The following is an 18,453-nucleotide window of genomic DNA, read 5'->3' as shown; positions in this document are numbered from 1 at the left end:
TCACTGGCTCTTGCATATTTTTCATCAATGGAATGTAGATGCATGATGGCAATCTACTGGGGCCTTTTGCTGCATAACTTCGCTTCTACAGGGAGCGACAAGTTGATGGGGGGTTCATGCCATCATCTGGTTGGGCTTCCATCTTTTTACAACAATGTCCTGGTACACTGAGCCACTTTGTGGTGTGCCTTGCGCTTACAAGCATTACAGCTGTCTCTGTAAAGATGCAGAGTTCGAGCAGGTGCATCTTCCGTTTCAGCAGTGTGGTGCGGAACCTGTTTCTTTGCGGAAAATTGCCGCAGGTAAAGAAATCTTGCCAAATCCAGTTGCAGCTTGTGAAGCGTATCTCCAAGTACACAGAGAGAATGAGGAGGTGAAGTTAGTAATGCAATTAGCATACTTACAATATTTAACGCACTTTCCCCTGCCTGTGTCTCTAACCATTCTTCGTGTGGGACAATGGTGTGCTTTGACTGGAGGGGGCCTACTTCCCAGCCCCGGTTTAATGTGACATCCCCCACCTGCGTGGTCAGAACAGGCCTGCTCTCATGTGACGTGCTGGGGCCACTTTAACAGGGTCGCAAGAACATGGTGGTTTGCTTGCTTCTGAACCCACATCTTTCTTTAACTGGTTATATATCAGTATATGCATGGCATATATGAATGACATGACATGCTACGACATGAATTTGGAATTAAATTTGACATGCCGCACAAAACACGTAGAGTTGGTTTCTCTGCAGCAATTTGGAGTTCTGCGTAACTGCACTCGGCCAATGGAAGTGGAGCGTTGCTACATTGCTTCAGTACTAATCCCATCAACGTCGATAGTCATCGTGAGATGGGTGCTGCCGTAATTTTTATTTATAACATGGTGTAAGGGACCAAGGAGAAGGGGCGTAAGCTACATACAAAAACCCAAAAAAGGAAAACATACATAAATGCAAAACCTAAAGGACAATCAGTTTTAACAATGAAACAATTCAATAAGGAGTGTAAGACACAGCCAAGCAAATAAATATCCAAAGAAAGAAACAACTTGGCAAATGCACATATGAAAAACACAAAACAAATTTAGCCGCTTATTTCTCGATGTCATCAGTGCTATTTAAGTATGTTGCAGGTAAGTTGTTCCAATGTATTACTGTATGCAGAAAGAAAGAATATTTCAAAAGATTACTTCTAGTGATATAAGGTGTTGAAAGGTTGGACGTTTGCTTTGTTTGCCGTGCTACAAGTGGTTTCAGGTAAGGATGTGGACCAAGAGAAACCAGTAAAAGGTCCAGTTTGCTGCCCTGTACAGGGGAAAGGGAAAGGAAATTGAAAGAGAAGGAGCGGTCAAAAGATGTGCACAAAAATGTGAGGTGGCATGCATTCCTTTTGCAGTCTATCTCACAAACGTATAGACTGCAGGAAACAAACCGGTACTTGTGAACTGCAGTGGCGTCACTCGGCCTCCCAGCACCCAGGGCCATTGTTGTGACATGTCAAAGCCCCCCCCCCCCGTTTTCTCTTTTTCTGGCTACTCCTTCCTATTTCTTAGCGCACATTTTTGCATAGTGAATGACAAATAATTTCAAAGGGCAACTTTCCTATTCAAAAATTCGACATTTGTTTCTCTTATAAAAAAAAACATGCAATATGATGGTAGTTTGACACCTAGAAAATGTGCCGCTGGACACTGCAGACTCTGAGCCCTGCACAATACACACAATGCTTATAGCAAAATATAATTACTATTCCTTATCAGCAGGAACAGTTACTTTTCATAAATGATCAGGGAAAAAGGGAAAATTTGAATGGTCCTTGGAAGTATTTAAGGTACAAAAGAACAAAACTAAGCTGACATTGACAACGTATTCACTCCTAAGTTTGTACGTTATGGATATGCATTGCAAATAGATTTAGAAGTGGCAACTATTTTGCACACACATGAAAATAACTAGAAAAATGAATACGCAGAAAATGCCACTGCGAATGCGGTCACTGATAATAATATACAGCCCCACATTTAGCAATAATTATTTTCGCAAACAAAAGCTCGAGTTTCGACTGCAGCACAGCCGCCGCTCAGCGGGCGCACACGGGAACACCATAATTTGATTTGATTCCAGCACTTGAATCAGTGAAGGGATTTATTTCCTGATACAGTCGACTTCCGTTAATTCGATCCTGACGGGACCGACGAAACTGGTCGAATTATGCGGCGGGTCGTATTAAGCAAAAGGCAGAAAAAAAAAAAAAACGCCAAACGCCATTGATTTATTTGGCAGTATTTGCCTTTAAAGGTAGCTTCGCCGCAGTCAGCCGTGTTACGCGGTGAAGCATACCTAGCGGGGAAAAATGTTACTGTTGCGGGACATAGCACGTGTTCCTTAAAGTGCGCATGCAACGTCTCCCGCCACAATATGAGAACCGAGACGCCTAATAAGTTTACTGGCAGGCCTTCAGAGTTTTACATAGACGCCCGCTCTTCTGTTGACGTCCCCTCGACTTCTGGAGTTCTTTTTCATCTTACCGCCTTCCTTTTCGCTAGCGTTACCAAAACACAGACGGTTTTTCTTCGCTTCTCGGTGCACGGCGCGCGCGCGCGCGCGCATAAATTAAGGAACGCTAGGCCCCGTGACAGTGGCCCTTTTCCATTCTTGGTATGCATCACCGTAATAAATTGTCTACGCTTCACCGCATAGCACAGACGTATTGCGGCGAAGCTGACCAGTCAAGTTTAAATTATCCGACGAAGGCCAATTTTGAGATCATAACAGATAAGTTTGGGCCCATAGAAATGTATGGGTCAAAGGATGTTATAATGGCGGTCTTAGGAATATCTAAGGGTTCCACAGGAATCTGGTGATGGGCTTTCACCAAGTCGACCTTGCTGAAGATGGTGCAGCCATGCAGTGGCGACGTAAAATCCTGGATGTAGGGAATCGGGTACCAGTCCAGGACAGTGGCCTTGTTAAGGGCACAGTAATCGCTGCACGGGCGCCAGGCACCGGTCTTCTTGGGCACCATATGGAGTGGCGAGGCCCAAAGACTCGAGGAGGGACGAATGAAGCCAAGGTCAATCAAGCATGTGTTCAAACTCCTTTTTGGCAACAGCTATAGATGATCCAGCGCGAGGCGACGAGCCCGGGCAAACATGGGAGGGCCAGTCGTGCTGATATGACGTGTCATGTTGTGAGCGATTGAGGAGTGAAAGGAGGATGGTCGAAAGACGCCCGGAAACTCGGCAAGTGCTGACCAAGGGTTGGATCACTGTGGCACGTAGTAGCGCGTTACACTTGTACCAGGATGTTGCCCTATGTCCCCCTTGCTGCTTTGTAACCATGTTCCTCAACTTTGCCTTGTTCAAACTTTTGTTTGTTGCAACACTCTTCACTCTTCTGGTGAGGCATTTTATTTGTCAGGCGCGAGTGATAACCATGTTTGTAGATGTATCAACCAGGCTATTCCTTTCACAGTGTGTCTGCCGGTAAATGTTGGCGAGCTTTGGACAGGAGAATATTTGCAGTCTTCTTCGTCCTCGGCGTTGGCAATGGACAGTTCATGTATGTGGTATGTGCTCCTTGTCGCTGCAGAAGTGGAGCAGCTCCCCTTTCTGCTGGCCATATTGAATATTCTTAAATATCCACAACTGAAAGCTCCCTGCAGCACATAATAAATGCTACAATAGTCTATGCATTAGGTTTGCCGTGCTTCAGAATTTTGAGGTATCAAAACAGCCTAGCATACATGATACATTTGACATTACAGGGTTAAAGAAGTAACTGTAATTCTAGGCTCAGCTCATGCAAGTTTTCTATTGCAGCTCAGAAAGCAGGCACCGAGTCAAGAATGAGAACTTTCACAAGCTTTTATTTGCTTAAACATCTGCATCTGTTGCCTAAAACAGCAGTGTGCCTCGTCAGTCGATATGACATCATTCACACTGCAAACAACTAGCATACCACACAACTCACCGGAGGGGAAGGGTAAAACAACAGTTTGTGAGAAATATATATCTAAAAAAAAAAAAAAGAAACATGCACCCTTCCCTCGCATCGCGAGAGCTTGTTCGTATGCTTTCACCACAATACACTGGTCAATAAATAACGCGCTGCAACACATATTGCACTTCATCCACAATAATGTACGCGACAGGAATGTGTAGAAGAGTTACGATCCTGTTCTACCAGATGCACAACCATGCCGGATAAACAGGCCAAAGTTAAGCCCCTACTTGATTGGAGTGTTCTCTTTCATGCCTCTGGTAATGGAGCATGTAGAATGCATTCAAATGAAGTCTCGGTCTATTACCTGCATGGGGGTCAGGTTACTTGAACATGGTATGAAACTGCAAGGCACGGTTGTTGGTACAGTCGAAGCATAGTATAACAAATTACCGGACATAACGAAATAAATCCAAAATTTGTGGATATTTTTCACCGATATTAGCATGTATGCTAATAACGAATGTCAAAATAACAAAGGTATCTTCGTGTCAAATGCGACTTTGTTATAAGTTCGAATACATTTGGACAAACCTCAGCCTTGTTTCTCAACACGCACTGCAGAAATACCTTGCCAACTTATTACTGGATCACGTGTCAACTGCCTGGGCAAGCCGCATTCCAGACAATGCACTGTACTGAAAATAATGGTGATGCTGCTCTGTTGCCAGACTCAATGCCTGCAGTATTTCAAACTTGCTTTTTTAAGCCAACATTCCATTGGGAGTGATACAACCGTGTAACAGAGATACCACACTTTGGCTTTATCATGACAGGCTGTTACAGCAGCACACGGGACAGCCTTGGCGCCAAAAGAGTACAACTGGGACTGAACCATAGGTTCATCCACTAAACCTGTGGTAGCAGACGTGCTGCTGTCTCAGGTATCCATTCTACTGCAAGTCCTTCATGCTGATTTCTTTAATGATCTGCTAAGTCACAAATGCTTCAACAGATAACTTGCTCCGAGAGCCATGGAGTCAGGTCCTATGGGCACCCACGCACCTAGTTAGATTCCCTTCAGGCATCCATTGCATTACTTGTGTCTCCAGGATCATGAAAAACATACAGCTGCAGAATAGATTACAAACTTTCTATTCTTTTTGTCAAGTTTACAAAATCTGGACTTCATGCGAGAATTCTCTACAGGAATGTCAGATATGAGAACTTCATGTCTAGCGTAATTGAAAAGCACCTATCCAGGCACTTGAAATGTATGCTGGATGTGTAAGAGATTGTGAAAAAAGTGAACCCGCTACATGAAGACATACTGACACCGAGAACACCCAGCCATCTTTTTTTTTTTTCCAACTCGGTTTACTAAAACACTTTACACACATCATTCAAACTTGCAGTGCAGGTCCAATCAGAAGTGTTATCTTTATTTTATCTTTATTTTTATATTTATCTCCTCACATTTTGCAGCCAAATGTGTGTGTATGCAAGTGATGCTAAAACCTCATAGTAAAACAACCTAAAACAAAGGCAATGACAGATGAAGCATTATGTGCCACGAGCGTAGTAGTATAGTGACAGACCTGGCCTCTGTGGCATAGTTACTATAACAATAGCCTAGGCCAAGTTTTTTTAAAAAGCTATAACCACACATGCACGTCTAATATTAAATGCTATGATGAAAATGCATGTAGCTAAAGCTGCAAGTTTGGAATTCTAATTAGAAAATAAAACCTTATTCATTGCTTGAAAGTCTGAAGAGGCATTTTTCAAGGTCTTTTTTTTTTTAAACGGTGCCTTGTTTCAATATACTTGAAGCAAAATGGCACCTGCAGCCGATACTCTATTACTGGCACATGAAAAATATATCTTTGGACAAATAGCCATAACAATTTTGTTATACATTTGACAACCAAGTGAGTTGTCGAAGCTCAGTGTGTGACTAATGCCATTACACATCTGCTCGAGTGAAAAAAATAACACAATGCTTAAACAGCAGAGACACAGATTTAGTAACGAAAAACAAAATGCTCAATCTCTATTGCACAGATCCAATGTTGAGATGTCAAGCATCACAAATGTGGATGAAAAGTGTCACACTGAAGCAGCTATCCATCATAGCTGTGTTGGCAGCATTGTCACATCTCACTTTTTGGCCACAGCTGGCAGCACGTGTTGCCTATTCTTGCACTGCAGAGGAAAATGCTAATAAGGAACCAGCAGCAAGGGCAACACTTCTCGTAGTTGTGGAAAGGCCCTGCTGCAAATATTTGGCTTTTGCTGCAAAGATTTCGCCAAAATGCATAATCGTGGCTTTCTGCCTGCGCTCTCAAGAGCTAAAGCCAGCTTTTGCATGCGCAACACTGCGATTTTTTTTATTCTGTTGCTGGCTTTCTCCACATGTCCGCTCATTTGTGGAGGAATGTCACACTTTCACCTACGCAGCAGTTTTCACAATAAACCTGAATTCGCTGCCAGCTCCCAGGCCCTGAATTTGTGGTTCATAGTGCTCTTGCTCACAGAGTACACCCTACTGCAAAAAGGAAGCTAAAAGTCCAGCTGGCCTTTGCTCCTTTTTGTTTCTTGCAATAGGGTGTGCAAGGTGTGCTGTGCGTGGAGGTATACTATTTTGCTCAGACGACGAGTGTGCTAAAAGTTCTGCGGGGCCCCTTTAGGTGTAAAACTTGGGCACAGAAGCTGATGTCATATTAAAGTGAGGCAATGCAAAGCAGTGTTCAGTCACAGCATCTCTCCAAATGGGTACATGCAAAATCTACCTTTAGACAAGGTGTGGTGATCATATTTGTTGAGTCTAATGCTAGCATAATGTTCAGTAGCTCATCAGCGTCTGCACAAGCACCTTCCAGCACCCTTTGTCCCAATCACTTATTTTTGCACAATCGAGACACATGCAAAGCAAAAATGCTGCCGTACTAGCCTTAGCAACACCGCTAAGGCACGTAAAAAGAAAAAGTCTATACACGACAGCTGCACTTCACTGGAGAACCCAAGGCACAGCGTAGGGCCCAGCACAGCACCCACACACGTCCTTTCGTGCACAATTGAGGAAAGAGGGTGTCGCAGGAGTAAAAAAAAAACAACGCTTTGCTCAGTGTCGGCACTGCATTGAAATGAGCATTCACTTTTTTTTTTTTTCTCTTCAACTTAGTGAAAAGAGAGGCAGAGCACTAAGATGAATTCAACAGTCTTGTGCCCAAATGCTGGGCTGCAGTCTTTCGGGATGGGGCGGCAAGGCACGGTTGTGCTACTTGTGTGACACAAACACCCTTGAGAACAGCCTGGAGAAGAGCTTTCCCACCATGCGCAACAGTTGCTTGGGCAGTGCACACACTTCCAGCCGGGACACCTTCTGGCTCCAGTGCTTGATGTAGTCCGTGCGGGGGGCACAAGTCAAGGCAAACTCAAGTGGGCCACGGCAGTTGCAAAATTAGTTTCCGGACTCCTGCTAAATGAACGTCACTTGAGCATCGATGGGTCTAACTCTGCAACTGCTGGTTGCTATACTAAAGGAATGGACCAATTTTCTCGATCTACCACCATTTTTCCAAATGGTGCAGCCCGTCTTTGCCTCTACATGTGCAGAATTAATGTGCTAATTGGCACATTCACTATGGGTGTGTGGATGCTACAAATTTAGAATGTGAAAATTATGTTTCTAGATTTTGATACTATTCAGTTTTGGCCAAATATAAGAGGTTGCTATGACTACTGCAACCTGCTGGTCATAGAAAAGGGCCAATGCATGTCAGCTACTTAAACTGCTCATTGAAGCCAATGAGCAGCTATTTGATTTTGAGTAATTTCTGTGGAAAGGGCGAAGAACAGTGCCACTAATTTCCATATTAGAGATGCGCCTGAACTTGAAGCCACGACTTCAATTGGTCAAGTCCGGCTCCAAATAATGCCTGACGTGAATGTCCCCAAGAAAACGCAATGAGAATCTCAGGCCCGTTCCCATCAAGCCACTCATGAGCTGGAAGTCAAAGAGTGGCTTTAAATTATGGTGCATTCGTGAATACGGGCGTAAGGCAAGAACACACAAGTGCTTTTCATGCTTGCCCAGCTCACGCTAATTATTCTAAATCCTGCACAGTTTGTCGTATTATTAGGTCCATTCGATTCACCTGCACTTCCCAAACCAATTCACAAAATGGTGTATTTTGCTACTTGTTGCACCAGTTCAACATGGTGGCATCTGCACGTCACCATTTGTTTCACTCGGTGCAGGCTTTGTGCAGAACGAGTTCGTGGCATTCCCTGCATTGATCAGAAAGGTAGTGCAGTGAGAACTAGTTCACAAAGTGCAGGGTGAATCGAATGGACCCACTGCTTGTCTGCTTTGGCTCTTAAGGCACAAAAAAGTATGTTTAATATACTTTGGCTGGACCATATAGCAGGCCCATACTGTATTTATTCGAAAAGGCAAGTTTTCTTTTTTTCCCGGGAATTCTTAGCCTTGAAGTCACCCCTCACCTTATACGCGAATTTCGCCTTTAGGTGTGGCTTCACGGCAGTGCGCACCACCATGCCGTGAAGCCACACTATAAGGCAAGGTTTGTGCAGCCGTGACGCCACACCTAAAGGTGAAATTCGCATATATAACCCACACTCTGTGTGTTGAAGCTCCTTTTCCCTCTTTTAATGATCGCCATCTTGTGTTTTGGCTGTGTTAGCAATTCGGTATTTCGGGCAATCCTTGCCAAGTCTTATTCCGACCTTTGGCTACTCTATATCACGTTATGTTAGCATGCATACTTAATTTTTTTTCCTTGGGTCCCCAAACTGCACCCTCGCCTTATAATTGTGACCGCTTTGTAATCGAATGAATACGGTAAGTGCCCTTGTAATGTCATAGTCGGAAAAGGATATAGAAGCGTCCAGGGCGGGTGCCCGCCATTGATGTAGAGCACGTATGAGTATCCATCACGGGGTGTACCCCGGACCGAATAGTACAGGGGCAGGAAGGCGTGCGGCCGGAAGCGGCGGCGCTCGTAGAACTGGATGGCGCACGTGTTGGATGCCAGCACGTGCAGGTAGACCGCCTTGCAGGCACCGCAACCGGGTTGTGGCTGCTGCTGGGACAGGTGCGCGAGCAGGCTGTCCAGCAGGAGTGTTGCTATGCCATTGCGCCGGCACTCGCGCACCTGCACGATACGGTGGGCGACGCGGCTTGTAAGTACTGCAGTAGACACCGCCGATGCTTGACAGCACACTTCTGAGCGCTACCTGCCATTTCAGATACTTTTCTGTCAACGGCAGTCAGCAAGGGTGTGCAAATATTTGAAACGCTCGAATAACGAATCGAATAGCCACTATTCGTAAATACGAACACTCAACTACAAGTAGTTCTAAAATATTTCAAAATGCCACATGTGCGCCATCAAGCATAAAATTAAAGCAAAGGTACGATAAATGTCATCCCTGTGGGCATACTAGGGGCATAAAACATGAGAACTCCTTTAGTGGAGCAAGCTACATCCCTCAGAAGACTTATCTGGCTTTACGGCGATCATTTACACTCTACGAAGAGTCCCGAGTATGCAAACAAATTGCTTATTTTTTCCCTAAGGTTCCATTTGTGTTTTTAATAAACAATGCTTCATAATGTGCAATGTATTGACATGAACTTGCTAACATTATGAATACTAGGATGTGAGCATCGTTTTATATTAACCCTTTAATGACGAGAGATATAAAAACCCAAAAGAAATTTTAATTTTCTATGTAAATCTGCAAAACACATAAAGAATAAACATAATAAACAAAAAGAAAAAAAAATATTTGCAAGAAATTTTTCCAGCAATAGGCGGAAAACCCCAAGCAGGAAACTGGAAGTAGGCTTCACCCCAAGCCACCTAAGGCTTCGTTTTTAGTTTCTATAGGCAGCTTTTATCATATGTAAACCATAGGTATACATTTCATTTGCTTTACATCACATGTGACATCACCACAGTTGTATATCTTGCATCGGCTTGTCTCCTCTGACCTTGCTTTCAAAAGACAGTGAGTCACTTGCCAAACTTCTTCCTCATCCGTTTTCCTGCTCTAAACCTACAAATGAAACTTGCTGCCTGTCATTCAGTGTAGGCCGAAGATATTAAGCCAGAAACTTCGTACTCAATGCTGAAACTTTGCAAGAAAAAAAAAGCTTTTTTTTCTGGTATGTTGCCTGTAGGCAACACCCATCAATAAAGGGTTAATTGGGAAAATGGCTGTTCATTATTCGAAAAGTATTCGCCATTCGATATGCTTCTGGCAATATTTGATTCGGATTCGATTCAGTCTCAAAGATTAGTAATTGCACACCCCTAGCAGTCAGCTTCTGTCAGTATGAAAGCAGGTACACAATTCACTGCCCGCCTAAAGCTATGAAACATTTTGGCTTCTATTAGTACACACACATATGCTGATTATTTCTGCTTCATCGAAAGTGGCTGACATGCCAAAATGATGACAATGCTGAAGTGATTAACGGGTTAGGCAAACAGTGTGTTAGCTCAACAACCGTTTTAGTACTACAATCTAATAAAGAACTGAACTTCCAGGTACACAATGTTCCTTTCTCATGTGGATTATGGGAAATCTGGCCGCGTCTAAACCTGCATGATCATTCAGACAATTTCAAGGATGAGCCATGCTTATACTTATCTGTGCACTGTGAAAAGATATGACTGTAAGCCTTTATTCGGGCTGCATGCCGAAATTAGGTTCACATGGGACACACGTACATGTGAAAGATTTGATAAACTGTGAGGGTATATTTCGAACTGTGAGGCAACTATTTGATCTGAGAGGCTCTGTTCATTAATTTCCCAACCATGTGCTCACACAGTCGCAATGTACTGGTATGTTCAAAGTCAAATATGCGGCATGATCTGATAACAAACCAGATATTTGCACTTGTTTGCATCTGTTTGGGTCTCCTACCCTGGATGGTGTTCTTTTTGTCCCGGTTAGTTCGTGCTGTATATGAGCAATGAACATTGATGTTTAGTTTTGTTGTAATTTTAACGAGTTTTATTTGACTGTAGGATTTCCTTCTATATTGCTAATAATGGGTGGAGCTGTTTTATTCTTAAAACTCAACACTTCATTGTTTCTACAGAAAGCCAGATTTCTCCTTGAAAACCTGGTCAGAAAAGTACAGTATGCTACATGTTTATACCTCAACATCGGAAAAAGACACAGGAACACTAAAATATGAAGAGCCCCATAAATAAGTTGCGTGAATACAAGCACACAAGTACTTGCCACAGAGTGACTCATTCTATACACAGTTTTACACAGTTTTTCCTTATTTAAGTGGCAGTCATTGCATTACGAATATTTCTGCTACATTGTATTAAGATCTGGTTTGGCTTTCTTCCCCAGCTCATGCCCTAGTGGATATAAAAGAAAACTAACGCTATATTCACAGCCCAGTTCTGGATATGAAGCAAAGTGTTCGTTTACTAGAATATGTTTCAAAAGTGGTTCCAATGCATTGGCACGGGACACAGTTTGTAATGCAATGCTTTTATGAATGACCTTTTTCTGTCCCAACAGGAAGCTGTCTTATTGAAAGGCAGTTTCGGCATGGCTTCTCTGAAGGTGGTCACTTAAGCACTGGTGTCTTCATTGAGTTGGGGAAAAGTACGAGACTTGATCACTACCTTGTGTTATGACATAACTGATTTATGCAAACACTATCCTACGTCACATGTCAGTCTCTCATGACAATTATGCCAGAGACAAGTGCATACCCGCCAACCTGTGAACAATAATGTTCGTAAAACTCCTCAGATCAGTGCTGCTGAGAAGCACATACTGCTGGCCAGCAGATAACCAAAACAGCATGCGCGGACTCACCACCCCCAGGGTGAGAATGTAGGCAACCTGTGCAGCGGGCGGGAAGTTTGTGGCCAGGAGTCCTGTATCTTCTCGGTTGCACTGGGACTGCGCCTTGCTTTCGGCAACAATGAGACCAATGATGCGGCCCCCATACATTGCTGCCAAGGCAAAAAACCTGCACACAACACGTCCGCAGTCCGTGATATTAATGGGTATAAGCAGCCATGTCCGGTATTCAGTATCGCCTTCAGGCGCCAATTCACAGTTTCACCACACTTCTTATGTCTTCAGAACCATGGAGCGCATTTCTTCACTAGGGGTGACTAATATTCTTGATATATCCAACCTTTGAGGCATGATCAATGAAACTTGCCTTTCATTACTTTTAATACTTTTAATGAACAGATATGCTTTCCAGTAACTTGTTCATCAGACGTCGCATAGTAATGGAACTGGCTAGATTTACGACCTGCAACACCTGCAAGTATTCTTACAAATTAAATTCCGGGATTTTACGGGCAAGAAAAACAATCTGGTTATGAGGCACGCCGTAGTGGGAGACTGTGGATTAATTTTGACCACCTGTAGTTCTTCAATGTGCACCCAATGTACAGTAAATGAGCGTCCTTGCATTCCGCTCCCATAAGAACGTGGCCACCACAACAGGGATTCCGCCCACAACCTTGAGCTCAGAAGTGCTACACTAAAGCTACCGTGACGGGTCACTGCTAATATTCTATCAAACACCCAAGCTCTTCCTTTCCTGAACACACTTTCCTGCTTGCTATCACTCTTTGTAATCAAGAACACACAAAAAAAGGTGCAAGGAAAATGTACTTGTAGTCTAGAAGTAATTGCAAAACAATGAATGTGGCTTTCAAATCATTCTTTCCATCTTATCATTGACATCAGCAGATGAACAAGGCATGAATGAGTCGTGGACCATACTCAATGTTAGAATGCTTGACGTATAACACTTAATGCCAATCTAAACAAGACAGAGCAAACACAGGAAGATGGAGAGGAAGTGAACATTGTTGGTCGAACCAGGGATGTCACTGGAGCCAATGTTTCAACAAGTGTACTTGTCTAGTCAGTGTCACTGTGTGACCACTGTTGATTGCATCACACAACCTGAATTTTCTCATGAATAAAAGAGTGCAACGGACCCTGGTTAAACAAAGTATTTTAACTTTAGTTTGCAGGAGTAAAATGTCTGCTGAAAGTACAATAAAAAACAAAGAACTAAGATGATTGAGAAATTAATCAAGTTCAAACATTTTAAAATGGTCTTTCAATGTTAGTCTAAACTGGGTAAAAGTAATTATGTTTGTAATCTTGAGAGGAGGCTGACGGCCAATTCTAAGCAATTTTGGTGGAGCATTAGGGGCTGTGGTATAGAAAATAATTTTGTTCACTCCTCAAATATATAATGGCATAATTCATTATGACCTTAGTGGGGCTAACCACTATTTACAATTAGTGCCCTCTTAGACACACATTATACATTTCTGTCCTACAGGAAGTAATTGAAGTGCTTGAAGTTGCCTTCTCTTTGAGATGTACCCTGTTAAATAATGTCAAACTGACAAAAGCACCTGGCCCATTTGATATTCTTGCTGAAGCTGCCGCTGCTTGGTTCTGGCAGCTTATCAATTTGTGCAAATACCTATGATGTCTACTGACAGCCGCATGAACTTTGGTAAGCCTGTATTCTAGGCCAGACGACAGGAGGCACCTGTCCTGTCGTCCAGTCTTAAATGTCATCTTCATTTGTGGCATTTCCTCTAAGACGAACCCTCACCAACTGGGCCAACAACAAGCCAGCCCTACAGTATGCTATAGATTGATGCTTGCTCAGGCTGTTGCACTGCAGTGCCTCAAATTGTGCCATCCACATGCTCAAAGCAAGCGTACCTGGGATTGGAGGTGATGTCATGGTACCAGGAGTCCGGGTACTCAATGGGGAACCAGTCGGTGCAGAGTCGGCGCACCTCGGGGGCATCGTCAGGTGCCAGGAACCGGAGCTGCACGTTGCTGTCACTCGCCAGGGGCACGGCTCCCAGCATGCAGGCTGTGCCCCACAGCTCGCCTGCTTGTCACACACACTGCAAAACACGTGCGGCCAGAGCACTGCTTTTACGATCCTCTGTGAAAGTCAACTACTACGTCTCCAACTGGCACTGGCTATAACAGCGCCAAAGGAGGCACTGTTTTCAACCATATTAGGGACTACACACACCACCTCCTACCAGAGTGCAGCAATTCATGTTGTTTACTTTGCTTTATGTAAGCAAGGATTTTTAGTGAGCCTTTTTCATAACTAGTTCAAGCAGGCAGGAAATGCTGCCAAATTTATTCAGCCTCAAGATATTCTTCAGGTTAAATGTACAGGGAACATAATGTCTGTTGTGCATGCTTCATCCCATATATGGCTTACACTAGATGCCAGGGCAGGTCGCCTTTTTTTTTTTTATTGGAGAGAAAAATGAAGGAGGGAAGTTGGTATCTAGCAGACAGATTAAAGGAATGCCTAAAGGAGTACTGACATTACATTTCCAACTTTTCATTATTCTTCTGCCTTAAATGAAGGTCCTGGAGCTTGAAACCCTAGAAAAAAATACTGGCAAGCCTGAGAGCACTCTAAATAGTCATATATACGGTACAGTCAAACCCGGATATATATCGAATCTGAAGGGGATCACAAAAAAGTTCGATATATAACAGAAAAAAATTTATACAAAAATTTTCATGGAGATTTTACTGCTTTTCGTTATACACAATAATTCGTTATTTGTGGGTTTGACATTTCTGGGTTGTACTGTAACTGCTTCCCTACAAACCAGTTTCGGTTTCATTTCCCAGAAGGTGTGCGTGATGACGCAGACAGTAGCCATGTGGAAGTGCATCATTTTGACACTTCGCTTCGGCTCACTCGGTCATTTGCTATGTCGATTCTTAGGTCCGTTCAATTGGCCTGTACCATTGTGAACCAATTCCAGCAGAGCACAAGAAGTTCATAAATTGCACAGCTCGACTTCAGCGGTGCAGGCACAATGCGACACTCGAAACGAATGATGAAGTGCTGACACAGTGCAGGCCCGCATATTTTGTCTAGCACAGTCTGCTTAAGTTTGAGAGGTCCCTGAATCGCAGGTATGGTTGGTTTCTCAAATAAAACATGCCCCCATGTTGTGTAGACACAGTAGGCGTGCAGAAGCAGGGTTTCAACGGCGCTTACACTTGTGTGCTGCGTTGCTGCTTCGGACCTGCACGTTTGCACCAAGTTGGCACTCTCATTAGGGAGGGTGCACAAACATTGTCAACCAGCCCTGCACCTTCTGAAACAAATGGTGTGATTCAGAAGGCGCCATTGCTGCACCTTTGAAATTAATGGCAGGGCGCAACACCTCATGAACTGGTTCAGGTGGTGCAGGCAAATTGAGCAGACCTCTTATTGCGTGGACCGGTGTAGCAGCACAGCAGACAACAAAGCACACTGGAGCAAGTGCCAAAATGTTACAATGTTTCGCTCCCACACGACCATCTTCTGCATCATGACACATACACCTCCTATGAAACAAAACTGAAAGTGGCCAGTCAGAAAGCCATTATAGTAAATTATTTAGGGGTCTCGCAAGCTTGCCAGCATTTTTTCTATGGTTTTTAAGGTCTTGAACCATCATAAATGCAAAACACAAATGGTCAGGAATGTAATGTCAGTACTTTAAACTCATGTGGTGTTTCTTTATTTATGTAATTATACAAGTACCTGTAGCACCACAAGGGCATTACTGCAGGGGGAAATATATTGTTATGTGTATTGTTCTCCACAACCAATACACATCATATATGTAATATTATCTTTACAGAAGCACTCCACTATTTGTTTTTTCTGAACATGCTGCATGACTATTGCACATATAAACTAATGCCCTAAATGTGACATTTAAAAAACAATTTTTCCTTAACTGACTTTATCTGCTAACAGTGTCACAAAAATTACTGTTGCATGATAGCTTCCAATATGACATGCTGTTGCTCACGTTGGTCCCCCATTGTACCATTTCTTTTTTTCCAGCAGTTTTAACCATAGCAAACATGAGCAGACAGTTACTTTGTCAATGTAAAGGGAGATGTTGCTTTTTCTATATCAACATTGCATGTATTTAAACAGAAAAAAGAACTACGGGTGCATGAATAGCAATCTTTGAAACCAAATTGAATATGAATCGCACAGCGCCAGAAGCAAATGAAATCAACTATTGAATACTTTTTAATAGTTCTTGTATAATGAACTGCCATTTTCACAAGTATTATATAACAGTGTTCACACCAGTGTAATGACAGAAACTTGCCAACAGTATTCATACCGTTGGCAAGTTTGTGTCATTACACTGCCCGTTATGAAACAGTTTATTAAAAGCACAAATGGAACATCAGGAATGAATAAGCACCTTGTTTGCATACTACGAACTCTTTGGAGAGTGCAACGGATCGCTGTGTAGCTGGAAAAGTCTGACTCCACGTGTGGCACAGGCTGCTCTACTATGTAAATTCACATGTTTTATACCTAATTATGCCTTCAAGAATGAAATTTATCATATTTGCTGCAATTTTATGTTTGATAGCACATAGTCAATGTTTCGACATATCTGAAAACTACTACAAAAATATTAGTGAAATCTCGATTTCAGACAGAATCGAATAAAACACTATTCGATTCATTATTAGAAAATTTAGAATGCTCGCACACACCTGTGACAAGAAGCGACTTGAAAAGCGACTGTGTCCTCGAGCTGTCCTTAGGTACCGGGATGGTATAAAAACTGATGCAGTGTCATACATCACACTCAAGAACATTAGCTATTGCAAAGCTGTCTTAAACAATAGCATATGCATCACTGCATGGATGCATGACGAGCTCTAGGCAAAAGAGGACGAAGTCAATGGTATATTTTGCCACCACAATATCGTCATGCTCTTTGTACGGGCCAAACATAAAAACATTGCATTGTGAGGTGAGAAAACTGATATTTGGCCCCCGCTTATTCAACTGCGCTTGTGCAACCTGGACTGTATGTGTGTCTGAAAGCTGGCTGGTGCACACAGGGCTACACCAATTAACTGTGCTTTGCTTGCACATGAGTGATGTGCTAATATGTCTATTTTTTTCTTTTATACTTCCAATCGAAAATCCTCATCGGGTTAAACTGGTTTGTGTTGACGAGCACAACTGGGACTATTTGTTTGAACTGGTAGCAATTTCCTTATACGGCTGTCGCACGCGCACTTCTGATCGCGATCAAGACCGATCAGGATCGAATTTCTCGGTTCTGATTGGCTCCTTTGCGCAAGCTGCGCGAGAGAGCCAATCGCAATCGAGAATTTCGACCCGGATCGTGCTTGATCGCGATCAAAAGTGGTCGTGCGACACCGGTATTACATTTTGTTTTAGGACACAAACAGGTTAAATCGTAATGAGATATATACCTTTTGTTTTCCGTATGGGCTGTGCAATTCATTCATTGCACCCCGCAGAGTTCTGTGCGGCCGTCACTGGCAGACCGAGATAAAATGAATAAACAACTGATATTCGAAAACAAAAGACACACAGCGCAGGCTGGATACAAGGGAGGGCCCATAAAAAACGCCCATCCCGATAATACCCCCCTGAGCACGTCAGGTAATGAACATGAAAATGTGTCGAGCTTGAGATCGATCTGTGTTGATTCGTAAACAAGACGGCTTTTGCTACGAACACGACCGACGCATGGCGCTATTTTGAACACGTGAGCGACGTATGCAAACAGTGTAAACAAAACGCACAGCTCATGCTGCAGCACAGTTTTCAAACGCTCACCACGGCGAATATTAGAACCTGCGACTAGTGAAAGACAACTGCGTACGGAATACCCAAAGCACTCCCTCAGAGGAGCGCGATAGAATGTTATTCGCGGACCGTTCTGAATGCTGAAGATATGGATGATAGTTTAATGCACTGATCAGACCGATAAGTGGCTTCAAGCATCTGATACAGGAACGGCACCTCGAGAAAAGTTACAGCTGGGGATGCATTGCGCAATGATCGTACACGACAAGCGAGTGATTGTGCACTTGGCACGAACGCCGTGTTTGTACTTACGGTCGCAGCGGAAGTCGACCGGCTGGCTTCGGATCATAAGGCACGGCTGTGCGCGCAGATAGGCAGATATCCCGGGAGCTCGATTAATGCGGACATCCTAAAACGACAACCCAACATTGAGACCATTCCAAAATTTCACCTGGCCGATAGCGACGCTACCGACACCTAGGCAGAGAGATCTGCTGGTTGCTAGAATACCGACAAAATAGTCGATGCGCGCCATGGTTTCAGATTGGATTCCCCTCGCCGCGACCTTTCACGATTTTCACAACACGCGAACAATCGATCAAGCAATATTTGTGAAACCTATCAGGCCGACGACCACTGGTGTTGTTTCGGTTTCGCTTTCCCAACGGACAGCGCAGTCAGTTTTAAGAGCGCGCATGCGCACTTGCGACGCAAGTTTCCAGCATAACTCAAAAACCAACGTTGAGATCAGCTAACGTTGCTTGGTACATGAGGTACACCGTGCCTGTGTACTTACGGTACTTCGCAGAGTGCACTAACGGC

At 43.5% G+C, this 18,453-nt stretch overlaps 1 protein-coding gene across 1 annotated transcript; it reads right to left on the bottom strand.

Moving 5' to 3' along the window:
• Window positions 1-3,838: 3,838 nt before the first annotated feature.
• Window positions 3,839-18,118, bottom strand: LOC119452863 (N-alpha-acetyltransferase 60). Its single transcript, XM_037714815.2, has 5 exons — window positions 17,944-18,118; window positions 13,716-13,906; window positions 11,817-11,973; window positions 8,838-9,112; window positions 3,839-7,342 (listed from the first exon to the last, which is right to left on the bottom strand). The coding sequence occupies exons 2-5, from the start codon at window positions 13,865-13,867 to the stop codon at window positions 7,213-7,215; spliced, it is 714 nt and encodes a 237-aa protein (XP_037570743.1). The 5' UTR covers window positions 13,868-13,906; window positions 17,944-18,118; the 3' UTR covers window positions 3,839-7,212.
• Window positions 18,119-18,453: the final 335 nt, after the last annotated feature.

This window comes from Dermacentor silvarum, chromosome 5 (assembly GCF_013339745.2).
Source record: "Dermacentor silvarum isolate Dsil-2018 chromosome 5, BIME_Dsil_1.4, whole genome shotgun sequence".
NCBI classification, from domain to species: domain Eukaryota; kingdom Metazoa; phylum Arthropoda; class Arachnida; order Ixodida; family Ixodidae; genus Dermacentor; species Dermacentor silvarum.
The sequence above is the reverse complement of the archived record's forward strand: the minus strand, read 5'-3'. Positions and strand labels throughout refer to the sequence as shown.